This window comes from Lepisosteus oculatus, chromosome 2 (genome assembly GCF_040954835.1).
Source record: "Lepisosteus oculatus isolate fLepOcu1 chromosome 2, fLepOcu1.hap2, whole genome shotgun sequence".
NCBI lineage: Eukaryota > Metazoa > Chordata > Actinopteri > Semionotiformes > Lepisosteidae > Lepisosteus > Lepisosteus oculatus.
The window spans coordinates 40,428,172-40,455,893 of record NC_090697.1 but is presented as its reverse complement, the minus strand read 5'-3'; the positions used below and the strand labels follow the sequence as shown (position 1 = coordinate 40,455,893).

The 27,722-nt window shown below is 35.0% G+C and overlaps 1 protein-coding gene across 2 annotated transcripts in view; it reads left to right on the top strand.

The window, feature by feature from the left end:
* The window catches only part of gpcpd1 (glycerophosphocholine phosphodiesterase 1), a 44,762-nt gene extending 19,112 nt beyond the window's left edge, over positions 1 to 25,650 (top strand). Inside the window, exons 11-21 of one of the 2 annotated variants that reach the window (XM_015350999.2) lie at positions 1,987 to 2,041; positions 2,281 to 2,373; positions 3,889 to 3,966; positions 5,292 to 5,331; positions 15,082 to 15,137; positions 15,910 to 15,975; positions 16,533 to 16,669; positions 17,323 to 17,458; positions 18,477 to 18,637; positions 21,059 to 21,111; positions 23,510 to 23,650. In XM_015350999.2, the coding sequence (XP_015206485.2) occupies positions 1,987 to 2,041; positions 2,281 to 2,373; positions 3,889 to 3,966; positions 5,292 to 5,331; positions 15,082 to 15,137; positions 15,910 to 15,975; positions 16,533 to 16,669; positions 17,323 to 17,458; positions 18,477 to 18,637; positions 21,059 to 21,111; positions 23,510 to 23,553 (919 nt within the window). In that variant the 3' untranslated portion in view covers positions 23,554 to 23,650. Of the gene's footprint in view, positions 1 to 1,986; positions 2,042 to 2,280; positions 2,374 to 3,888; positions 3,967 to 5,291; positions 5,332 to 15,081; positions 15,138 to 15,909; positions 15,976 to 16,532; positions 16,670 to 17,322; positions 17,459 to 18,476; positions 18,638 to 21,058; positions 21,112 to 23,509 lie in introns of both variants that reach the window. The other variant, XM_006625937.3, reaches the window with a different exon arrangement.
* Positions 25,651 to 27,722: the final 2,072 nt, after the last annotated feature.

The following is a 27,722-nucleotide window of genomic DNA, read 5'->3' as shown; positions in this document are numbered from 1 at the left end:
TCTAAACACATGGATAAAACATTTTATTTGGTTGTGAACCATGCTGTGCTAGTACAGCAGAAAGAATAGCTTAAACATGAAAAAACTGGTAGTTACAGTAGCTATGAAATAAAAGCAATTTAAATTTCTACAAAAAATATCACAGAAAAGAACTTTTGTTGTTGTTTGCTTCATTCCTGCAGCTCACCTCAGATTTGTTATGTATAACTCCATTTCAATACCAATGGCTTGCGTTATTCATGTCTGGTGTGTGTGGCCCAATATTTCCAGCTGCTGTAGCATTATTATTTTCTCTCAATTTCTTATCCTTTGTTACCTCTTCTGTGAACATCTGGTTTTTGGTGCTTTAAGTGTGCTTTTTATTGTTCTTTTGGTTTTGTCCCCTTTGTCATATTGCTTATAGCCGTAGTATTTCACCAATTAGGTTACTGCTTTTTAAAGCTTGCTTTGATTATTTTTGGATAAATTTGCTCTTATCAAGCAATATACTTTTGAAATGTATCCATATATTCTCAGCCACGTCTTTTTATTTTATCCCAGTATCCTTCACTTAAACTGTTTCATTCCTTCATAGTCTGCTTTTCTATCATCTTTCATCTGAGATGATGATGATACAGCCTATTGATTACTGTGAGGTCAACGCACCTGCTTTGTAGCATCCCAGGGAAAAAAAAGCACTGAACTTAATTCAAGCACAAAGGTATATGTAAATGATTAATTTTGTCTTAAGGAAATGTATTTGGACAAATTAACAGGAAACTAGTACTAATCTTGTTGTAATGCAGTTTCTCATGCAGAGGGGAGAATTGTGAAATGTTGACCTTGGGCACACTTAGTTTATGGTTTTAATGTGTGTCCTGTCATGGTGACCCTGTACTTCATAGCACAGCAAATCTTATATAAAGAGCTGGACAGACTAATCTACTTAATATTTTAGAGTGTACATTCATCATGAAATTACTTAAATTATATAATCTTAATATTTGCAGTATAGTTGCTTTGCTTAATTTATGTTTTATAGAAGGTGTGGTTTAGAGTTAATGTTTCATAGCTGGTGTTCAGAAAAATATGTTTGTGGTGTTAAAAGTGTTTCTGTGATTTTATTTATATTGTATTATAACAGTGTTGCATTATTTGTTTAACGTTATGCACAAATATTTTACATCCACACCTAGAAAGCCTCCCGTTTTTTAGTACATTAAATGAGATAATTAAATGAGAGTTTTGGACACCCGCTGGGAAGACCAAAACAATGATGTGAAAGACTCATTCCTTAGAAGCTGTTGAATCTTAAAATGTTCATCCCAATTGGAGTTCTTGCTGACCACGATTGTTCAGATTTTTAGATATTTGGATATGTTTCACCTATTTTTTCCCAGATCATTATTATGCTTTTTGAAAATATACAGTTGATTCATGTTGATTTGGCCATAAACATCTTTCGGGATCGTGTCTGTAAAGGATTTATTTGATGTAAGAATGTTATAGTAAGATAGCACCCTAGGACACCCAATGCTGTTGAATTATCCAATGAAGGGCTTTTGCCCTAAAGGAGTTTACAGCTGTTTGGAGGAGACACTGTGTGTTGTGGAGCTGGGAGTTTGTCTAAGAGAGTTCTGAATAAGGACTCATGTGGAAGTGTTAACTTTTTCCCACTCATCAAACAGAGCAGTTAAGAAAGTGAGGTCTTTGGTGGAAGGGGGTCAATCCACTGTGGTTTCAGGAATTTGAGTTTGACAGGTTTGATTTAGAATCAGCAGACAGTAGACCTGCTTGATGTGGAATAATGACGAGGTCACTAGTGCAGGAAAAAAACAAGGACTGAAGATAATTTGACTTTATCAGTTTTTTTTTTATTTGAGTGCTCTGGGTTTTTTACCTCTTTTATATAATGGTATTTTGAAGTGTTATTTATTTTGTCTGAAATAAAGCTTTTAACATCAAGATTTTCTAAAACGATATCTTATCTTTTTTTTTTACCCTTAGGCATACAAAAATCAGGGAAAATACAATTGCTTCCTTCAAAAGTGCTGCCAGTCATGTAAGTTTATGATTTATTATTAATATCCCTACATTGATACTGGCTTATCTCCTAAGATACATTTTGATTGTTGAAAGTTCAGTGATTTATTTTGCATTTTTTCTGTGATTAAAAACACTTTGTCTCATTTCTGCTTTAAGATGATTTTCTGAAAGTTTCCAAGCTGACGTATTCAAAAAAATACTTATTAACTTCTGAATTATTATGTGTTATTAATTAAATATGTGTTTCCCTTTCAGGGTGCTGCCTATGTGGAATTTGATGTACACCTTTCAAAGGATTATATTCCAGTTGTGTACCATGATCTTACCTGTTGCATTTCAATGAAAAAGGTGAAATTTTGATCTTTACAAATGAAAATCAAGGCACAAAGAGCTTTAACTTATTGTTTATTGTCATGTTCCTGACAGTAATGCATTTGAATTCGTTTAATTTTGCATCTTAGGTGTTCATCTCCTCATTGAGGATAAATAAAACTTTTACAGGCAAGTTATTTTTACTCTTAGTACAATTAGCATACTGTAAATAGCAATGGAAATCTGACCTTCATTCCTTAAAAAAGCAGTATACAACTTCCCTCTTTAATGCGTTTGCTTCATGTTTTTTTACGTTTTTTCATTATGCTGTACATCATTGTGTTTATTGACAGGCGTGGAAGAGTGTGTTTGTTCATGTCTTGTATCATTGTATCATTCGTTCCTGCATTTAATTGAAGAGTATGCTACTATAAGAAGCCTGAACCTGAAGATGCTTATAGAAATATTGATAAAGTTTAGTCCTTGTCATTGATATGAACATCCCACTAACATGCACATCTCTACATCAGGGCTTTTCAGTATTTCTAAAATGCTTTAAAGATAGAGTTAGAAGGCCTCAAAATGTTTATAGAAACTTCTGAAGATCACCTTGAACTCTAGTGGGTATGTAAGAAAACGGAGCACAGAAGCAGTTACCACTTAAATTTAAACACCCAGTACTACTTTATCATGAGGAAATTTGACCAAAAATGTAAAAGATTATTTAATTGATTATTTACAATTCTAATGACCACTATAAAAAATCCATAGAATTGACTGTGGTCCATCATCAAGTATAACGTGATGATTGGTACCCCACCAGGAAAAGGGTGCCCTAATGCTGGTGTCAGAAAACATGTTTGGGAGGTTTAGTTTAAATCTAAGGGCAAACATTGGAAATCTTCAGAAACCTGGCACCACTAATTAACTACCAAGTCAAACGGGACCCAAGTCAAATGAGTTGGATCATATACAAATGTTTTTCGGGAGTTAGCACAAGAAGGGGAAGCTTATGTTGAAAATAATTTCTTATTTGGAGAGCAGAAATGGATTTAGGATTTGTTTGCAACCAGATTATAAAATCTTGGTTAGAATATAAAGGACAGAAGGATTCCAAAGTTCCTCTGTTAAGAAGATCAAGATTAGTCACAGATCGACTTTACAATTAGGTAATAATACAAATAATACCTAAAACTCAATGATTAAATGGTAAAAACCAGTGTTCAAGATTGGACATCACAGTCTTAAGTTGAATATCTAAGGTATAAAAAGAAATAAAAGTGGTTCACAAATACAAACTATATAACCTGGAATTGGTGTACAAGTTCTGCATATCATACAATATGTTCTAATATCAAATATTCATCAACATATTAAATGGCAACAGGAAGTGTTTCTTTGACATTAACAAAGCCAAAGAAAGGTTCACAAAATATGTATTCTTGGGGAATGAATACATTTCAATACCAACAGGTTGCCCATAATTGTCTTTCTGGAGCAATGCTAATTTTCATTTTTAACCCTTTTTTCCATTGTATTTTTTTTTTTCAGAAAAATGACAAACAATCATTAGAATTATTTGAAGTTCCTGTGAAGGATTTGACCTTTGATCAGCTTCAGTTATTAAAGGTAAGCACCTTTATAACGTCTGATTAAGTACACATTTTCGCATTTATTTGTGATAACTATATCTTACTTAGCTTTATAATATAAGAGTGTGTGTGTGTGGTTATTTTTGTCTTGGGTTGGTTTCTGTTGATTCTTATCAATTTTGTGAGTGAAATGTTACTGAGGCTGAGGTTTTGTTATTGGAAGTTAAAGGTCAGCAATCCTGATTAAGACGTACATGGAATTATTTTACATCACAAGTGATTTTAGGATTTCATGATTTCATGAGTTAATGATTTCCCCTGTTTTTAGTTTTTTCTTAGCACATGGAGAGTTATTTGAGAACTCAAGCCTTTGTTTTACTTCTATAAATCCTCATTAATACAAATAATTGCTTTCAGGTGTAGTTTTTGTAGACAAATGACACATAACAGCTGTCAGCTAGTTTTCTTTGCAATCTTTGTCAGTCTTAAAATTAATAGAAAATAGTTTCCGTAAGTGCCTGTTGCAGTCTGCTGAGTTGCCAGATGTACGGTAACACTGAGCTCTTGTTTAGGTAGAAATTCATGAAGTGGGATTTAAAATGTTTAAATAAGTGAAGGGACCTATGAAAATTCCTGATTGAATTGTGAGCTTAAGAATGTATCATAACATTATTGCTATGTACAGTATATTAAAAGGCTCATATTAGAGAATCTGAGGGCCATTTCAGTCTTTTAGTTCCAGTTATTGGCTGCATGTCAATAGACGACTATAGATGTAGTAACATTATACTTTTTTAAATATAATTGTTGCTAGCTTTTTAACAATAGCCGTTATCTTGTATGATATAAAATCCCAATCAGCAGTGGCAATTTCTAAAATAACAAGAGTTGGGACTGTGTTCAATCAGTTCTTACTGGCTATTTTATCACTCATCAGATAACCATCTCCTCCTTCAATTGGAAGCAAATATGAGATGAATTGTTTCACTGATATAGTGAATGATAGAGTATGACTTACCACATACTCTAAATCTTTCCTGTGAAAACATGTAAATTATAAGTGGTCTCTCCAATTGGTTATAATTATAAAGACTGGTGTATGCTTTGTATATTGTACAAGTGTGTGAAATACAATACCTGCTCTTTATATTATTGCCTGTGTGGAGAAATCACCGCATTTGAGGGTACCATTAACGTCTAAATCTGATTTTTAAGAGGAGATGGTTTTGCTTAGAAGTACTTAAGGTGTTTATTATGAAATGTCAATATATATTTTAAGCTTAGTCATTCTATATTTTGTTAGCATAATATAGTTTGATTAGATGTATGAATGCACAACTACTTGCCATTTTTATTTTACAGTTGGCTCATGTGACTGCAATGAAGGTGAATGACCATAAAGGTACTTGTCAGTATGGTGTTCCAGCTAGAATAAATAAGTTTAGTCTTTTTTTTAACATTTAGACTAAATAAGATTAGACTTTGCATGTTATTAAAAAGGCCTCACCTAAGAACAAAATTATTCTAATATTTTGGTATAAGAGTAGGTCTTACTGTTTCAACAGGGGATACCTTTTTAAAAGTATAAATGCAGGGCGAGATGGACAAATCTTTTTTGAGGAAGAATTGTGGTTTTCCAGATCTTTTTTGAGTACTAACATTAAATACTATTCATTCAAAATTTTGAAATGTCACTTGATTAATCTTCCTTAAAAAGTCATTCTCCAACAGCAGGTGTAACGATGTTGCACTCTATGTGCTTGTATGAGGGTTTCTCTAATTCGAAACTATTGTTGATCATGTAATCCGGCCTCTACAATAGTGTACAACATTGAAACCCTTTTCTGTAACTCTTTTGTCACTCTAAAGTGTGTATCATTATTTATTCTGAGTAACACAATAGAAAAAAAATTTTTGCTCAGATATTGAAGTTCCTATTAACATAGTGATAGGTGAGCATTACTCAAGAATATTTAAATTAAATCATTGTTTTAATTGTTCGCTTGTTCTGCAGCACAGTTTTCTAATGGTACTGCATATTAAAGACTAAAACAAATGTTCATAAGGAGCACCACATTCAAGGGACTGCTGTATTCTTTTTTGCTTGTTTTTTTCATTTTTTTACAATAAAAAACAGTTGGGTTTACTATTCATTATTATGATTTATATTTTCTTTTTAGTTATTGTGAAAGGGAAAGTATCAAAGAGATTCCACTTCTCTTATCTGAAAAGTTTTTGTATATGTTTTTGGACTTCTTTGGATAATCTCCTGTATTGCTTGACATTAATGATAGTAATTATAAATACTTCTAACTCATAGACGTATATAGTCTGAGCTAAATACTTTGATTAAAATAGTAACACTCTAACTACATAACCTGGGCAGGTCCTGTTCATAAATTAATAAAGATTAATTTGCATAAAATCTTAAATTTTGGTCAATACATACAGTGTCTTGCAAAAGTATTCAAACACTATGTTGTCACATTTTTTTTTAATTGCACAATGATACATATACATTTTTTCAAAAGTTTGAATGCTCAAACTGAATAATTCTAAGGGTAAGATAAGTTACAGTAAATGCTGGGAAAAGCTAAAGCTAACTAACTGAAATGTGTTAATCACATGGGTATACCCATTAACTTTGGCAGCCATTACAGGATGAGATAAGATCAGATCACTTTATTGGCCATATACAATTTTTTGTATTAGGAATTTGTCTTTACGCATACCCCAACTTGCTCTCCATGAGACACACAGACAGGGAAATAAACTTGGGGTCAGAGCGCAGGGTCAGCCATTTATACACCACCCCAGGAGCAGTTGGGGTAAGGGCTTTGCTCAGGGGCCCAACGGAGTAGGATTCCTCTGCTGGCTGCAGGATATGAACCGGCAATCTTCCAACCACAGACGCGGATCCTTAGCCACAGAACCACTGCACCACCCCAGGGGATTTTGGATAAATCCCTACCACCTTTGCATGCTGGCTTGCTGCAGTTTTTGCCCCTTCTTGCAGATTTGCTCAAGTTCTCTTGTGTTTCTTGGGGATTGCTTCTAGACAGCAGTTTTCAGTCTTTCCACAGATTCTCAATAAGATTCAAGTCAGGGCTTTGACTGGACCACTTAAGGATTTTTTCTTTCTTAGTCTTAAGCCACTGCGGTATAGATTTGGCCTGTTGAAAAATGACTCTTTTATTTAAAACAGGTTTTCCTCTAAGATTTGCTACTATTTTGTTCTATGTCCCCATCTCTCATGGAGTATCAGTCTTATGGCATGAGAACTTATGCAATTTTGACATCTCCGTTTTTCTTTCACATTATCTATCTACTTCTTTCTCTTTGCTTTTCTGCTTTGAATGTGTGGACTAACTTGTATATAAAACAGTGAAGATTGTGCCAGAGTCTAAGTACTTTTGCAAGGCATTCTCTACATAAATGATTACTTTTTAGAGCTGCATAGAGCTTTCTTAAATAATGTGAACTATTTAAACCAGAGTCTATTTTTGCAGATTATTATCATATTACATAATTGCTATTAATATTAATATGACAATTCTAACACTGCTTAGCTCATTATATTCATGTGAACTATTAAGTTCATAGAAAAGGGTCAAAACCCACAGCCATCAAAGTATAAAATACTATATATGCATTTGGCTAGAGTGATATTTGACTTACATAAACAAGGTCACTAGAACCTAAGTCTTTGTAAATACATAACTGACCTGTCCTGATTTCTTTGTTCTTTTGTAAGTGACCTATTTTCATTATTATTATGTTTTTTTATTTTCAAGTAGGAGAGACATTTTTGTCCTGAGTACGCAGCCTTATAAATTCATAGTCACCTGCTAGATTCAATGGAAATTTATGCCACACCCAACAAGACCTGATTTTACCTTAGTTCAGTCATACCATCTTCAGATGTTCATATAAATGCCTACTTTTTAGTTTTTTTTTTTGAGGACATGCGTATTCATTTACAGTGAAGTGGCTTTAGAAAATGGTTTATATAATACAACCTAAACTGTTCTAGCTTTAGGTTTTACTAATGACACAGTACCAAGATGCGCAGTTGCTGTTTTATCCTTCATAAAAAGTAAATCCTCTACCTGGTACAGATGCAGCCATTCAAAATGGGTGAGGTATTTCGCGGCATACCCCGGTGGGCGTGTCACAGTATCACGCGGTATCACGCATTTCACGTGTGTCACGTGACTATCCGGCGTCGCCTTGTAAAACCGCCAGGGGGAGCTTAACCTCTCATGTACAGCATTTGAGCCTTTAATTTTGAACTGTGTATTACAGCATGTTAATCATCAGTCATTAAAATGTTGGTATATTTTATGAAAGCAAGATTGCTCAGTTGGACAAAAGTACACAACCTACCTTTATCAGAAATATTTATGCATCAAAGCCTTTACTGAAGATATTACTAATAGTATTAATAATGGATGACTTTGGACAAGCTGTATAATTTCTTTAGCACATTTGTACAAGCACTTGGAATCTGTCCAAGCCATACTTTGTCAGGCATTTTGTTTTACTTCAACGGGGCATAAAAACTTCCTTGCTTTTAACAGGGCGTTTCATAATTTCTAGCTACGAAAATGATTTAAAATGCGACACCTATCATTCAAGTAGAGCTTAGAATATCACAAGGAAAAATACACACCGGTATTCCATTTCTCCCTAAACATTGTAAGCTTCGAAGTCTTTAACTAACGTGATACCGGAGTCAACAAGCATACTTTTAGAATTTGATTAAAAGGGAATATAATATGGAATCGCGTATCTAAAGAATTTAATAACGGTATGATTATATCCGTGTACTGCGGCAGGACTGTGTAAGGCTGTTTCGCCTACCTGATCATGCGAGCTGTCTTGTAGCCTACTGGTCTAGGTGCGTGACTACCAGCTGGCAGGTTGTGTGTTCGAATCCAGCTGGTGCTGGACTTTTATTTTAACAAACATTTCTTCGAAAAAATAGGTAAGCGATATTATGGACAATCAATTGACTTTTATATTTCAAAATATCGCAACATGATCGATATTTGCGATATTTTGAATATATCTTCCCTTCTGACAGCGGTTCCTGCTTCTATTGTGTGTGTGTGTGCAACAGTAAATTTTTATAGAGAAATGGAGGCTGGACAGTATGCGTTACAATATAAACATTTATATTGATTTAAATCGTGTTCTGATTTAAATCGCAAACGCGTGTTTAATTATGTGTTTTTTAATCATGATCAGGCTAATGCATTTCTACATTTTCTGTATGAACCAGCTTAGAGGTTCATACAGAAAGACAGCTTGTGTTTAAATTGAGTGTAAGGTAATTTATGCTTCTAAAGTCATGGTCAGTATTGTTGTACTGTGCTGTACTGTGTCACATTATTTTATAGCGTTTTTATTGCGTTATTAAATCCGGTGGCGCTGTGTTAGTTTCCTGACTCACATTATTTAAACTGCGACACTGATCATTCATCTCTAAATAAACTTTATTTTATATAGCGTTTTAAGTGAATAGGTAATTAGATTGCTCATAAACCTAATCACTTTTTCTACATAAACACAGCGTGATTGCTCTCTGAAAATGCTTTTCCTTTATTTTTAAAGTAGGCTCAGATTTCAACTATAGATCATATTATTATAAACTTTCTTGGAAAAATGTATTTTATGTAAACCATGTTTGCTATTAATTCATTTAGGGCTAAAATACGTTCATTGTCTTCTAATCGAGTCGAGTTGACATTGGAAGCCTGCCACACCCGGACCGTTAAACCAACGCATTAGCACGTCAAAGCCCATTGAGCCAGTATTGGCTTTAGTATCCCCCCCTTCTCCCCTCAATTCAATTCAATTCAAGGTGTTTTATTTGCATGACAGATGGGTACAAGCAGTGTTGGGTACTGTATGTATATTGTAACGCTTACGGCAGACAGGCACTGTGTAGGAGCCGACGCACCAGAGCAGCGCCTGCAATTTTTATATTTATAACTTAGTTTTTAAAATTAGTCAAGCAATACGAAGCATCTCCTTTTACTTAGTGCCTGAGCATACTGCAACGCGTGTGAAGCCCATAAACGATATTAATTTTGGAACTTAAACATACAGTATATGGCTGGTCTCGGTACTTTAAAGAAAACATACACACCAGTATTCCATTTCTCCCTAAACATTTTAAGCATCGAAGTCTTTAACTAACGCGATACCGGAGTCAACAAGCATACTTTTAGAATTTGATTAAAAGGGAATATAATATGGAATCGCGTATCTCCAGAATTTAAAGACCAGACAATCGCAAACTCGTTTTCAATAAAATTATTTTATTCATTCAGCAGTTTGTGAGAGGGACATCCAGCAGGGAGAGACACACACACCGGTTTTCATTGACAACATTGTTTTTTTTTCAATTCCTCTTGTCTAACAGGAATGTTTTGTTTGTGGACAGACTGTTAGACAAGAGGAAAAGACCGCCTCCTCCTACGAAGCATTTCGTTGATCCGATCACGAATTCTTTTCCAGTCGTACACAGCAAGGGTTGAGAATCTCCGATTCACCATCGTACTAATGGTTTCCCGGAGATTGCAAGCCAAGGCACTTTTGCCTCTGGACCCATCGAAATTTACAGACGTGGTCCACCCCCAGTAAATTTCAAAAGTCACAAGATTTGGAAACACGAGGGCGGCGTAGCGGTCGGCTCTTGCTTTCCCGTCTATGCCGATGCACTGCAAGTACAACCCCCCCTCCATCTCCTGGGTGATGGGTAGCAGTTGGACATCTGGGAGAATTATTCATCCCACTGGCATCTGTGAATTACGCTGTGCTTCCTGGGGGGAGATAGCCGGCGGGGACAGCATCAACAGATTCCTGCGCGGTGGTGAACTGAGAGGCCGGGATGGAGTGTCCTGAGGCGGTGTGTGCTCTGCTGGGGGCAGAGCTTCCGCCAGGCATTGCAGCCTGCGCGGCGGGGAGAGGCACTTTTCGGGAGACAGCTGCTCAACTGTTTGACTGCTGGAACTCTAGCCTCCCAATCCTCCCCAGTAATGCATCGTAATGCTCCCGCTGCTGCCGAAATGTCTCCATACAGGTGCTGCATCTACAGGTTGGCACCCTGGCCAGTGGCCGAGAGCAGAGACCCACGGCCTGTGGCAAAATAACATAATTCATGTAAGAAATAAAGTCACACAGTAGTATTCATCAGTCGCGGAACAGAAGTCAAAATAAACTTTTCTTTTTTTCCGTCTTACCGCTTTCTTTTTTACTGTCCTGGTGGTAGATCGTTTCGCCCGTGCGGTGTTTTCTTGAAGAACAGGCTACGAAGAAATAATTATAATTGAATTTAAAATTCAAAACGGCAATAATACCTTGTAATATGCGCTGTAATCGCGTATTTCAGATGAAGTCTGCTGTATTTGCTTACCCTTCGCTCTTTGGAAGCTGGGGCGGCAGAAGCACCCCGTCTCTTCCCGTAAAACGCCTTGGTCTCCATACTGTACTATGGTCGCTGTAGTGCAGGTTCGCAGTTTTTTTTTTTGTGATGGGAGCTCACCCAATCCCTTGGTGTCTTTTATGCGTCACACATACTGTATTTCAGCGCCATATATTTCATGGATATTATGGAATATAATGGATGGATATCTTAGTTATCTTTCTAGTTCACAGGTTTGCATGCATAATTTAATTTTGAAAGCCACTGAGACATCCGGTACTACTGTTGTATTTATGAAAAAGAAACAAAACAAAAAACATACTAACAACTGTGCCATCCTACTCCTTAGTTAATACATTTTAGTATTCATAAACAGTTAACATTGTTAGCAAAATATTTTGAATTATATTTAACCCTATTTTTTCTTTAGTTTTGTATTTAACTTATTATATGATAGTCAGACTTAATGTATATTTGAACAATGAAAATATATTTTTACAAGATTTTACATTAAGCACTTAAAATTAATATGGTTAATAATAGTAAACTGTAACATGCTGTAACAAGATCGGTTAAACTGCGAAGAAAATGCTTTCAGAGAAAATGTTTCAACCAAACCTGTTCCCACACACCCCGCCCCCACTACCATTAGAATATACACAAACATTTTAGCGTTTCATTCTGAGCAGAAGACCCTCACACCTGAAGAGTGCTGGCTGTGACGAATTAAACCGGTTTTACAGGTTTCAATCACAGACCATGTGACATGGGACTCAGTAAACTACAGTAACACCGTATTTGATAACGCTTTAAAAACGCTATAAAATAATGTGACTTGGCACAGAACAAGTTTACAGCACAGTACAAAGATAAATGCTGACCATGACTTTAGAGGCATAAATTGCCTTACACTCAATTTAAACACAAGCTGTCTTTAGCCCTCTAAGCTGGTTCATACAGAAATGTAGAGATCTAGGCTCAGAACACACAGCTTCATTAGCGAATACATATGCAGGACAACTAGAGAAGACGTTTTACAGAGGATGGATTTTTAGAAACATCCCATCAGACATCCCATCATATTCACAACGTGAAATCTAGAAAATAATATTACGTAACCAAAATCCGCAATATGGAAACAGAACCTGTGTAATTGTTGATAGATGATGTACTCGTAACATTTTTTCAAGACTAACTACAACATTTAAAAAATGACTTGTATGTACTTGATATCTCTAATCAATCCACGGGTCCCAGCACAAAACGGAAGTAAAACGCATACCGTTTCGCGCTTCTTATTGCTCAAAAGTAATTTGACCGTATGAAATGCATATTATAAACCTAGAAACATATACGTGAGCAGTACTTAAGCACTGTAGTATCGGTGTTAAGACATACCTCTCAAATACTGTAAATCAAGTTAAAAATATCTCAAGACCGATTCTGGTCGTAATGAAACCATGCAAGGGAGTTTTTATGTCCGTTGCAGTTCTTTTGCAACATGAATATAATTATATCGTTATTAATTTCTTGAGATACGCGATTCCATATTATATTCCCTTTTAATCAAATTCTAAAAGTATGCTTGTTGACTCCGGTATCACGTTAGTTAAAGACTTCGAAGCTTACAATGTTTAGGGAGAAATGGAATACCGGTGTGTATTTTTTTCTTTAAAGTACCGAGACCAGCCATATACTGTATGTTTATGTTAAGATTTCCCTTCAGTGGTAAAATTAGATATGAATATTCAATACTTAAACGGGCACAGTTAAGACATTAAATATACATATACATATTGTATACAGTACAGTTTGCATACGGTAATATGTTTATGTTACGCGATTAAAAAATAAATAAATAAAACTGGAAGGTCCAGCACCACCATTATGTTTATATGGTTGTTTTTGTTGGTTGGTTGTTATTATGGTTATTAATAATACGATCTATAGTTGAAATCTGAGCCTAAATAAAAAGAAAAAGCAAGTGATTAGGTTTATGAGCAATCTAATTACTTATTCGTTTAAAACGCTATATAAAATAAAGTTTATTATTAATTTGCTGGACAGAGCGGTGAACATTATTATGCATAAGACAAAGATAACGATCCTGATCAGTTTAGAAATCTGTGTACGCTGTAAGGTTTTTACTTCTTAAACTTTTAAAATACACGTTTTGAATAGAAAGAAATCCTCTTCCTGGTAGTGTGTATAGCACACCAGCACGTCTTTTTTCTCCAATCAGAGGGGTGTCAGATAGTGTCAGCCAATCACCATTCTGCGTTGGGTAGCAACGGGTGACTGTTCTCAGGCGGAAGATGTAAACAGCTTAATGTTCGTGTTAAATAATTTTTTTTTAATTCAATTAAACGGGCACAGTTAAGACATTAAATATACATATACATACTGTATACAGTACAGTTTGCATACGGTAATATGTTTATGTTACGCGATTAAAAAATAAATAAATAAAAATGAAAAGTCCAACACCAGCTGGATTCGAACACACAACCTGCCAGTTGGTAGTCACGCACCTAGACCAGTAGGCTACAAGACAGCTCGCATGATCAGGTAGGCGAAACAGCTCTAAAAAGCCCTGTCGCAGCACACGGATATAATCATACCGTTATTAAATTCTTTAGATACGCGATTCCATATTATATACAGCCCTACACAGCCCTGCCGCAGTACACGGATATAATCATACCGTTATTAATTTCTTGAGATATGCGATTCCATATTATATTCCCTTTTAATCAAATTCTAAAAGTATGCTTGTTGACTCCGGTATCACGTTAGTTAAAGACTTCGAAGCTTACAATGTTTAGGGAGAAATGGAATACTGGTGTGTATTTTTTTCTTTAAAGTACCAAGACCAGCTATATACTGTATGTTTACGTTCCAAAATTAATATCGTTTATGGCCTTCACACGCGTTACAGTATGCTCCAATTCTTTTTATGCTCAGCTACTAAGATTTCCCTTCAGTGGTAAAATTCAATATCTACAACGGGCACAGTAAAGACGTTTACAGTAAGTCTTTCTACGACAGACCAACGGACCACGAGTGCCCCTGTCGGTCAACCAATCACGCACCGCGGTATCGCGTGTCATCATACCTGCGGTATCTGTACTGCGGTGTCTGTACCGCGCACTTTGAATGGCTGCATCTGTAGCTTTTTAAGAATTACCTAATTGGATTAGAATGGGCTGGACCAGTATATGGAAATGCACTGGGGATGGTTATGAGGGATGTCCAGTCCTTTCAAAGGCTGCTTTGAAGTGCTTAGAATTAGACCCAATAAAGTCTTAAGAACTCTTCTTATTAGATTTTCAAATCTTGAATAGCTTTGACTTTATAATGGTCTTATTAGCTAGTCTCTTAAGATGGTAAAACCCACACAAGGCAGCTTTTTGTTATAGGGAATATAATAAAATATTGAAGCTATGTAAAAACAAAATATAGATCGGCCAAGGAGGCTTACTGCTTTGGTGCATGTGGTGTTTTTTGTAATTTTCTCTCATGACCTCTGGTGCCTGGGTTGAAAACTGTTAAGGTCCCTGTTAAAGCACTTTGGTTTTGGGTCAATCATCAGCAGGAAGTAATTCACCACAGTACTTCAACTACGTCTATCATGAACCTGTGCGTCTCTGTCTGGTGCAGTTCTGAGGTCCAGGTGTGGTGTTATAAACAGTAAGGAGGCACTCTTGTCTTGTTTTGCAGATTCTGAAGAGGAGGAGTACATTGCTGAGCACCAGCCTTTTCCTTCACTTCAACAAGTAGGTAACAGCAGTCTGTTTGCAATAGACATTTCTCATTGTACACACCATTGGCAATAGAAACTCGCTAGAATAAAGGGCACAAGTCAGGTCATGGAGTGTTTACTGCATAGCTTTCTGAGTCACAATTTTAATGAACATTAAGAAAACATCAGAAGTGTTTTTTTAATCATGTAACTTCAAATATATGGACATACAATTAGATTGTTGGAAAAAGCCACTTTCTTATAGTATAGCTAAAAAGTAGTTAATGCCTATGTCATGTATGTACAGTATATATTTAATAGGTAAGCTGAAGAGTAGTTTAAATACATTTTTTATTACTTGTTTCAAATTCAACCAGGGCATTTTCTCTGATCTTGTTTCAATGTCTGTGCTGAAGCCTGTGCATATTTTATATTTACACACTGGCAGCCAGGACAACACCACACATGAAAAAATAAGCAGACAGCCACAAGAGAAGTATTGCCCTCGTATAAAGACAAGGGAATGCATTTTCATAAAATATGAAACAAACTATAAAATATCAAAAGTAGTATGATGATTTAACGTTCTGATGAATTCCCAGGTGGGTGGGTTTTCAGTGTTAAAGAAAGGTAATGCATCTTCAAATTTTCAAAAATGATTAGTTATGTGAATTCTACTTGTTGGAAAATGTATGTATTTTAGCTAAATTTCATGTTTAAACAACATGGGGATGTCTGCTTTCTAACTAATCATTTTGAAGCTTGACTGTGTTATTGTTAACTTTATTTATTATTGTTTTTTGCAGATCTTTCAAGCTGTGCCAGACCATGTAGGGTTCAACATTGAACTGAAGTGGCTCACACAGCTAAAAGTAAGTATTGTCCTCTGAGTTTTGTTGATTTAATTGGTTGGATGTGGTAGCATCATTAAATTTAACCTTACCCCAAGTATTCAAGTATCCACTCTGCCAGCTCTGTCTGTTGTTTTAGAAAGAATGAAGTAGTACCATTGGAAATTAAATAGCCAAACATGTTGCGGTATGTCTTTAATACCAATTTTGTTTTGCTATGGTGGCTTTGGTATATTTACTTAAAAATGACTGCTGAGAGCAACTGTATAAGTGCTCTTCTATTTTAGAACTTACAGTTGGTAACCCACAGATCTCAGTTAATTATTGATTATCTTAATTTACACATTATGAACAATACCTAAGCAATATTTTTTGTCAAAATTAAAAGTAAGTAAATGTTGTAAAGAAAGAGGAAGTGAGATTAATTTGAAAAAGTGCAATGAAGTTTCTTTATTAGTAAGATGACTCACTTTTAACAAATCTGCAGAAAATATTATATAACTGTAATAAAGTTTTTCTAATACTGCCATAAAGATTAGTTTATCTTAACTGTGTATTTTACCATTTATTTTTCAAAGGATGGTTCCTGGGAAGGAAATCTCTCAACATACTTTGATATGAACCTCTTTCTTGATATTATTCTGAAGTGTGTCCTCCAGAATGCTGGGAAAAGAAGAGTAGTTTTTTCATCTTTTGATCCTGACATTTGCACAATGTAAGTGTATACAGTATGTTGTAATTGTCTCTTTCTGTATATTGTGCACCTTTACATTTTCAAAATTTTCCACCATAATAGTTTTGAAAAGATTAACCTTGGGCTCTTTAGTAGATTTAGAAATGTTATTGTGGTGGAAATGAACAATGGAAAATTCCAAATGAATTGGTATTAGTGGAAAATCCTTTATCGAAATTGCCGTCACTGTTAATAAGTTCAAGTAGGTAGCTGTGTTAGCATGCGTAAGCTGCAAAGGAACAAGTAAAAGAGGCTTCACAGCCGAAACTTTGTTTCTCTTCTTTCCAGCATGGAATAAACCTATACTTTTTCCATCACTGTTAATAGTCTGAAGTAATGCATCATGCATGTGAGGTATTCAGAAATGATGTAATATTCAGAATTAAAAAATGTTATATTAAGAAGTCCTCTGTCAACTACCAAGTTTAGAAAAAAATGCCAAGTACATTACTTTAGAGGATCATTCATGGCTTCTTTAGCAGGATATATTATCATTTCAAACACAGGCTAGTGTTAATTTTCCCAGCAAACCTATTTAACATTTGAAATTGGTTTTTCGACCTTGTTTTAATGAAATGTGCAAAAATGTAAATTTCCTATCTAAATATTAACATGATGATATTGTTTGATTGCAGGGTACGGCAAAAGCAAAATAAATACCCTATACTCTTCCTGACTCAAGGCGTCTCTGAAATCTACCCAGATCTAATGGATTTTAGGTGTCGGACAACCTCAATTGCAATCAGTTTTGCACAGAGTGAAGATCTTTTGGTAATGAGTAATATGGCAAACTCTGTTTCTTTGCATAATATTAACAAGACATGTATTTAAAAAAAATATTAAATATTATGGATGTAGTTACAAATAAGTAATGGAGAGGATAAATAACACTTCAGCACACTGTTCTTTTAATATCAGAAATTGTTTCTTTGATAAGAATCTGAATTTTCCTGTTTTAGATTATAAATAATTTGAATAGATTATTTTGGCAGATAAAAATATACTTCAGAATTGTAACTGTGAAGTGAGAGAATTTAAATAATTCCTATTCTTCAAATCCACTCTGAAATTCGTCCTGCATCTCCAAAGGTTTTCTGCCTAAAGACTTCCAAGTCAGTTCCAAGCCTGATTCTCCTGATAATATCAGTCTCCCAACCAGCACCAGACGAGTGGCTTCAAATCCTCTACCAGTGTCCCACACAGCAGCGCAGTTGCCCTGAAGAAAGCATTTGCTGTCAGACCAGTCCACCACTTTGGGGCTCTCCGTCAGCAGAGCTCTTGCGCTTGGATTATCAGCCTGTCAGAAAGATGTGGCTATCATTTCCAATTAACAGTATCATAACAAATCCTGTATTTACTGCAGATAAGTCAAAGAGAACAGTGACACCCTTGCCAAAAGCCTTACACAGTTGTAGCACAGAAAACATGACAAAGAAAAAAATAAGTTTGTAAAATAGAAATAACAATGTGACATAACGTAATAGCAAGTGCTAATATTAACAAGTGAAAGTACCAGGAAGAAATGATGTAGTTTATTCCAGTCATGTCTATTGTTCATGTTTATTAAAATTATGTCTTCCCAGAAAATCACAGTAAATATGCAAACAATCAATTTGGTTCTTCAGTATTAATCCCTATTAATCCCAGTTTCATTGACTTTAAAAAACGTGCAGTGGATTAGTGTTCCATCACATTCTGTGAAAGGTGAAAAGCTCATATTTTACCAGTAAGCACTCTTATATTATAATTTTGAATACTCGATCTGTGTTATTTATGCATCTTTTTTTAGGGGATAAGCGCAAACATTGAGGATTTGCTGAAAAACATGGATTACATTAAGGAAGCACAGTCGAAAGGATTGGTGGTTTTCTGTTGGGGAGATGACACCAACAATCATGAAAACAGGAGAAAACTCAGAGAGCATGGAATTGATGGGATAATTTATGACAAGTGAGTACATTTCAACATTTTGGTCACAATTTGTACATTGATATTTTTAGTTAAGTGGTGTACGTGTGTAAGCACAGGACCGTTGTGAAGATAAGCATTTAAAGTGATAACAGATTTTCAACATTATTATGTATGACCAGTTTTAGATTACAGTATATTTAGATCTGATAGCTCAACAAAAAATGCGCATACATATACATTCTGTGACAGGTTTAATACATATATGTCTGTGTTGTGTTTTTATTGTTTAAACACATTTCCTTGACTACCAGTGAACAGATTTATTGTGAACAAATTATATAAATTCAGCACAGGTATAGTAAGCTCATTTCCTGTGTGTGAGCAAAGGCCATTGAATACTTATGCCTCAGTCTCGCTAGCTAAAAAGACACTACTTGACTAAAACCAGATGTTCTTAAGTTCAGTCTGGGTCATTTGTTCTGGCATGATGTAGATACTTAATAAGAGGTACATTTCCGTTATTTATGTACAGAATTTAAATTTAGTCTTGAGAAATTACATAGCTTGTACTTCATTCCCTAATGTGCCTAATGTTGTCTGAGTTTGCGTCCATTTAATTCAGTCAAATATTACACTGCTGCTTGTATTACCCAGATATTTAAAAATATTTTTTTATAAAGAAGAGCACACATCATTGTTGAGCGCATGTGATTACATTTACAAATCAGATGGGGTCTTTTGGCCCATCTAGCTTTTTGTTTTTTAGTAGCTAATTGATTCTCATCCAGTAATTTCTTGAAGCCTGAATATTAACTTGGATAGCATTGCTAGATATCTTTTTTCCTGTCCCAATAGTTTTCACTTGTGCCCTCTGAGTTGCAGTTTTAGTTCGAAGAAGTCCAATGGGCTGAACTTCAATTTTGAACATGGAGTCAGGTCTCCTTGTAGTTTTCTGTGTTCAAGACTAAACTGATTTGTTTCATTTAGCCTGTCAGTATATACCTTTGAATCCAGCAAATGTATGTCTAGGTACAGTTCTCTGGTCTGATTCCAAATATTGTACACTATTTTAAGTGAGGCAAAGTGTTACAGGGAGTGAAGTGTCAGAAATGAAACAAAATCAAATCATAATCCAATAAGCATACAAATCCCTTCAAATTTACATTTCCCTAACTAAAGGGTTGGCAGTGCTTTAAGAAAAGAAAAGTTTTCTCACGTTATCTCACATTTCTCACATTTTCACATGGCATAAATGGCCACTCCTATATAAATAATGATAGAAATATCTTTAACCAGAATTAAGTGTATCGGGTCCTTGATTATACTAGCCTATTCTTACAGTATTTGTAATTTGACATTACCTTGGGGTGAATAATAAAAATGTCATCAGCTTATACAAAGGGAAAATATCATTTTATTTTCTTTTATTTTTCTTGTGTAGATTTCCCTTGTTTGTAGATGAACAAAGCAGAAATGAAAAACAAGGGAATATCTTAAACTTATGAATTGAAAATACATTTGAATTGCAAAATTAGATTTGATTTCTTTTAAGACTTCTCTATAAATATATAAAGACCGGAAGAAAGGTCGTCTTAACTACATGTAGTTACAGTAAAACCACAGAGTTAACCTTAGACCATGGAAGAAGGCATTTCTTATACTGTAGGTTAGATGAGAGAAGCATGGTTCACTTTCCCATAAGGTTATACCAAGACTTTCCATTGTTTAGAAAGGTGGATGTACAGTTCACTTTCTGATATGGTTAAGTGTTTAGAGTGGAGAAGTATGGTTAACTCTCCATCATTAAGGATTTGCAAGATAGGCAATACAGGTTACAGATCAAATTATGGTGATACATTTTTTTACACCAGGGCTGATCTGATCTCTACTCTGGCATTCATGATTCCAGTTAATATTTAAGCTTATTACCAGGTAATACCAAATATGGTGCAAGGAGTTTAATCTTGGTAGATTTCACAATTACAATCACACTGTAAAATTACAATTAATTGAATTGTAATATGGTTCTGTCAATCAGAATTATAGCTTTTTGTTCTATTATTCCCATTTGACCTTAGATGTAGGTTATCTGCTTCCTAAGGTGAACTGTATTTGGAAAAAGGGGAGCTGTAAAGCAAACACTCTGCCAGATGGCTTAGCCACAGGAGCTGAAAGTTCAATAAAACACTTTTCTATGTATAGAATTAATAATACAAACTCCACTGTTTATCAGGAACACCATAAAAATGGCTTTTTTCAATAATTATTTTTTTTTCTGTTCAATAGTGATGACTTTGATGATCAATAGACTACACTATTTCTCAATTATTTTACCTTTCTATTATTTCATGGTTTTCTAACCGAAATGGCCAGATAATGTATTAATAGTTTGGTTGAAAACTGTCAGTACTTACAGTAGGTATTTACAGTATGTGTTACTATTTTACCTTTTCTTTTCAGAATTTGTGAGGATTTGGTTCCAAAATTCATTGAAACAAGCTCTACAGATACGAGTAATGTTTGTCTGGTCCCCAAATCTTTCACTGGATGTTTTGCCCTATTTCATAATTCCTGAATGGCTCTGTATTTAGTAAATGCACAAGAAATTGATAAAGTTACCTGAAAAATGATGTGTGGTGGTTGACTAATCATACAAGATTATTTTAATGAATGTAGTGTTGATGTTTTTGATAATATTTTAGAACACCTGAGGTAACCTTAGGTTGTATAGCTGTGAAACTTAACAAAAATCAGTGACTAGTCAACTGCCTTCATCATCATTTCTGTGACTATTAAGTTTAATGGAATTAGTTGTTTATTCCTTATACAGTACCTTGCTTGTATTTTTTTTTGCAATTGTGAAAGGATGCAACTAATCATACCTTTTAAGACAGATTCTTAAGGGTAAAGTTTATTTTTACGTTCATGGATTGCATGGAATATTACATTTTTAATGTTATGTTTAACCTCAATAAAGTTAAACAATGGATGTTGTGTCTTAAAACAGGCAATTGCTTGGCTAGGTATCTGCATGTTACCGTACATTGCTAAATGCATGGCCTTGATTTTGATGGCCAGAATATTGCTTTCAAAATCCAGGGAATGTTAACTGAAATATTTACTTTATCTCCAGTTCTTCTAGTATACTGTACTAAATGTTTGATAATACTGAGTCAAGAGGGTCAAGGGGTGTAGAGGTGCTAGTGGTCATAGTTCAGTCATGTTGTTTGATCCTTTAGAGTAGATATGTACTGTATAGTTCTTAACTTTTTTTATATACAGCACATACAGTACTCATACTGGAGCTAATTAGTGCAGTTTAGTGGTAAAAGGTTAAAAGTAAATTTAAGGCTCCAGGAATAATGTAAAATAAGAAAATCATGTATCGTGCTGTCCATAAATAAAACCATGTACTATACTAACATCCAAAGTACTGTACATTAAATACAGAAAATGTGTGAATTTGAAGGCTTTGTAATCTGCCTGTAAATTGTGAACATGCAACATAAAAGTGCTGCCCATAATATTTTGCTCTTTACGAACAGTTCTGTAGTTGGTTGCTTTGAATGTGAACAGAGAGAGTAATTGCACATGGTGCGTGCATAACATTGTTACCCCATTTAATGACAGTGAAATTATAGCTGCCCAGTATTGAACTGTATACCCGTCAGGAATTGCAGCACATGAGAAAATGGCACTGATGAGGCCATTTCAAAAATACCCTCTTCAGAGTCCGTGAGCAGAGTTGGGCTTGTTATCCATTTCTTGTTTATTAAGAAACAATATAGTTGTAATTCCTGGCATTTGAACGAAACCTCCATTAAGTAATTCAATCTAGGCTGCTATTTCTAGTCCAAACTATTTTTTTATCTACAGTAGATATAAAAAGTCTACACACCCTTATTAAAATTGCAGGTTTTTGTGATGTAAAGACAGAAATCAATATAAATCATGTGAGACATTTTTCCATCTTTAATGTGACCTTGCAACCAACAATTCAAGAGAAAAACAATTAGATAATTATTAGGAAAAATAATTGAAATTAAAAAACCTACAACACTCTGGTTGCATAAGTGTGCACATACCCCCCCCCCCAACTAATACTTTGTGGAAGCGCCTTTTGCATTTATTACAGAGGAGCAAGAGACTTCTCAGCAAGCAAGGCTTTAACACCCTTGATGGGACGCCAGTCCATTGCAAACACGGACACGTATGCACTTGCACTATGGCCAGTTTTAAAATCGAAATTATGTCTTTGGATTATAAGAGCAAAATGGAGCATCTCGAGGAAACTCACACAAAAAATGGGAGAACATATACCTCTAAACCACATGCATATGCAGTTAGCATCTCTAGTCTGCAATGGAGCACAGGACCCTAGTCCTGAGGGCAGCCACCATGCTGCCCTAGAAGTAATTTGATATCAGTGTTTACAACCATTATTTGTTTTTCTGTCACTGCGTATTATCAGGTGTCTGTTGTAAGAAACTGCATTGTATTTTTATTGTATCATCTGTGTTCAAAACAACTTTGAGCAAGGATTGCTGTACTAGGGTAAATCTGGCTACCCATTTCCATTGCAATGCATATGGCATAAAAAAAAGCTTTGTAGGCATGGAAATGAGATGGCAAACAGTATATGTTGCAAGTAAATGTTCTGGAAGTGTTCTTTCAGTTCACCTTATAGTATTGTGTGGTTTGCTTTGCAAGGAAGCATAGCACGTTTTACTAACTAAGCTGTGTTTGAGTGGCTTTGGGGGGCTGATGGCATTTTAACATGCTTACAGATTGCTGTAACTAAAATGTATCTGTATGTGTGAAACAATCCTTCCTGTTGTGTACTTGATATTTTTACCATCTTGTCCTTCTTTGTGTTTGCTGATTTGGTTTTGCTCCTTTTTTTGTGCCCAGGATCGGCGATGACCAGCTCGAACAGCCGAATATCTTCAAAGTAGAGGAGCAGGTGTCTCTAAAGGAGGTGATCCCAGAAGAGACATTAAAAAGCTGTGCCTGTTCCACATACAGTATTCCCTGTTCGTCTGTGCCCTGCCCTGGAACAGGTGAAGCTGGCAGCACTGAGTCAGATTCCGGTCTCAGCTCTTCTTAAAATGTCACTCCGCTCAATTCCAGTCAGCTTCTTCCCTTTTTGCTCCTGAATTATGTAAAAGTGTAGTGTTTGACATTTTCATTAGCCGGCGAGAAATAAATATGTTTGCCAAAATCAAGTTGATAATAAACCTATTGTTTCTGGCTGCTGTATGTTAGGAAATAGGCCATATATCAGAAGATGTAAGTATTTGCTGGAATGTACAAAACCTGTAATAACTTAGAATTTAAGATCCAATTTACTACATTTTGCTGCTTTCTAATACTAACACTGTTGTAAATAATCCAATAAAGGCTATTTGCATCTTAAACAGTACTACTCCTAACCTTTAGTGTGTATATATAGTTCAATACATGTTTTTTAAGTATTCTTTTACCAAGACTTGAAGGGAAAGTTCAAGTGAATATAGTATATAGTTTCCCTAAACACAGCAACATAGAGGCAAAACAGTTTGAGAACTGAAATTCTAGTCTTTCATTTTATTTTTATGTTTCAGATTAAGCATAGATTGATTTGAAAATGCCAATTCATGTAATAAGTATTTATTCTGTGGAAAATATTTAATATAATATTGTACAATTTTAGTCCTTTCTTTTCAGTATTGCTTTCAGTTACAGACTACTTTTTTTCTTAACAGGATACATTAAGATTTGGATTAACATCACAATGCCAACAGACATTTTTGGCACTATATGTAGTCAACAGGAGAATCACTTTGGAGAAATGGTTAGCTTGATACTGTATATCTGTTCATGTCTTTCAGTATATTAAATCACTTAAATTTCTGACCAGCACTTGATCCACAACATCAGGAAAAAATTCTCAAAACTGTTTTTTTTTAACAAATATTATGGAGAAGAGTACAAAACTATACTGTATATTACTTATCCAGATTATTTTGTTTTAACTTTTTAAAAAACCTTAAAATCAGTGTGTTTGCATTTGCTGTTTATAACCACAATTTATTATATGATCTTAGAGACTAAAGATTGTCTTGGTCAGTTTAATATTATACATTCTATTGCAGTTACAAATGATCTTGTATTTCTGTGCGGTTTTTTCTGGGTGTCTATACTTTAAATTACCATAACTATTCTTATCTTTCTAACAAAACATATAAGTAACTTACTGAGTTGTGTCAGTATTTTTTTTTCCTGAAAAGTACACGTTTTTTTGGTATGTATCTAGTATGTATGTATCTTTGTATGTTTTTGTTGTATCTACTTTTTTTCATGTAGGTTATCTCCTACTGTACATAGCTGATATTTCATGTGCCTCAAAAGGTATTTCCTAACCTGTCAAATGTTTTTCAAGCATGTAACAAATCCATAGCCAAGAGCCATTTGAAAAATGTACATACACATCACATGCATTACGATGCGTGTGATCTTTTTTGTAGAAGGTGTTTGTCATTTCCTAAGCAAGAGAGTCTGGATGTTTATACAAAAAGGAAGACGCTGTCATATGCCACATTTTGCCTTGTTTTGCTTTTGTAGTTTCATAACTTTGTCCTTGCACTCCGTTTTTGAAGTAACTATTGCTTTTTCTTTTATTCACAAATTAACTTGAAATGACTTCAATAAATAGAATTTGATAATTGACAATGTATGGCCCAAAAGCTCACACAAAATCCTACTTTCTAGTGTGAAAAAGGTATTAGTGTCATTATGTAAATTTAGTTTTTTTCCATGTATCATAGAAAACATACAATTAGAAACTTTTGTTGAATTTGTTTATAAATAATGTGTTTATATACTTTTAGGAGATCCCACTGTTAACAGCATTTTTTTCTCTATGACTAGCTGTACATGAAAAAACACAATGATGTGACTTGTTCAAAAACTGCCTGAAGGTTTTTGGGTTTACCTCTGTATTCAGGATGCCATGACTGACTTACACCTCACAAAAAAAATGAAATAAAAAAAATAAATCTGTAAAAAAACAAGTTGGGCTGTCTTATATTTTTCAGAAAACGTTCAGATGAGACAGTAAGTCATATTAACATTTAAAAGCAGTTTCTAGGCCTGGTACAAGAAAACATTTCTCAGTGTCTTTTCTAGATCCTAGAATTGTTTCAAATAAAGCAGTTATCAAACTTTGAAAACCAATTCGCTGCAGGGTCGGGAGAAGATGTAGGTCAAAGTTGTAACCTTTCTTATTTCTTAGAATGAAGAAATTAAACTACAGAAAACATCATTGGCTCAGTGCCATGGAAAAATGCTCCTTATCTTCAAAAATAAGCACAATTTCTCTATGAACCAGATATATGTCCTATGATTTTTCTTTACATTTTCTTTAATTTGATAAACAAAATGGACAGAATCAAAGACACTTGGTAATGTTGCTTTACGCAGTTCTCTGTACTGTCTTGGGTTCAGTTCTTGTGTCCAGTCTTTGTATCTTCTTGTCAATAAGCACTTAAGTAAAATCATTTATATTAAATAGTCAGAAAAAAATGGATGAAAAGGAAAAAACGTATAGAAAAGCCAATGTTATAATAACCCTAAATCAAAGTTGCCCATGCTTTCTGTTGTAAGCAATCAGTAATCAGCATTTTTTTTTTCCTTTTACCAATGAGCAAGTTGTGTCTGCACTTTGCACGTGCAATTCTAGGAATTTGTAAAATGCCCTTTGTCAGCACTTTTAAGTTCAATGGTTGCAGTACATGCTCGAAACACAAAAATTAACTAGATAATGGGCATTGTCATGAACAGTTTCTGTATAGGTTATAAATAATAAAGGCCACACACATCTTCTAACACAATCAGGCCACAATCTGTTAAATTCCATAGTAAAAAAAAAAAGTTATTTTTAAGACACTGAAGAACATTTTAATTTAAGACTAAGCTAGGTGTACAGTATGTCTTCTTCCAGTAAGTTGTCTTTAAACATTATTCCCTGATAGGGATTGGTAGATGGGAAAGACATTTACCAAAAGTGAGAGAAAGAACAAATGTACAGGGATTGCATTACAAGCACCATACCAAAACTCTAGACCTGACAGATATGTTATGTGCCAAAACTATTTGCATAAAAGGTGTGTTGAGTATGATGACTTCATATTAACACAGTTATATTGCATGGTGGGCTCAGCTTACTGCAGCATATGGCAATTCTCATGATATGCCATAGTTCACAATATTACTGGATAATTTTGCACACATGCAATAACAAGACTGAGATTTCGGGAATCCTCAACTCCTGGCAGACCTATTTTGCAACTGTGCTAAGCAGGACAAATTACCAGTTTTAATCAGAATTAACCTTGCCCTGCCTTTGGAAAGTATTTAGTATTCTTTATTATGAAGTAGTGGTATTTAATATACTAGGCCAATTTTGTGTATCTCCACAATGTTTGCCAAAAATATTGTAACACAACAGGGCTCAGGCGGGCGCCCTTGCCGCATTAGGTCGGCCCCCCACCGTCGGGGGCTTGAACCCGGGACTCCCGTGTCTCTCAGCAGCGACCCAGCCCGGTGAGCCAAAGACAGATCTCTTTACAGCCCAGTAACTATAGTCCTGCTATCACAGGGAAGGGCGGTGACATCACCTACAAAAAAAATATTGAAGATTTGCAAACATCAGGACACACATAGGAAAATACTTCTATGCATCACTGCACAGAAACAATGAGACTTGGAGAATATTTGCAAGTACAGTATATGGAATGATTTGTGGTCTTACATACTGTATAACTGTGGCAGCACACGGCGGTACAGTGGTTAGTATTGCTACGTTTGGCACAACGTTCATTTCCTGGGGTGCTGTTTGTGCGGACTTTGTATGTTCCCCTCGTGTTTGTGTGAATTTTTGCCAGGCGCTCCGATTTCCTCCAGGTGTCTAAAGACAAACTTAGGTTAATTGAATTAATCCAAGGTGTATTCCCAACATCGGATTGGTCCCTGTATAGAGGTAAAGCAGATAGAAAATGGTTGGATGGATGTCACACATGACCATATCTCTAAATTAAAGGCATATGCAATAATCCATGCAACCGCATTTAATATTTCAGAGACC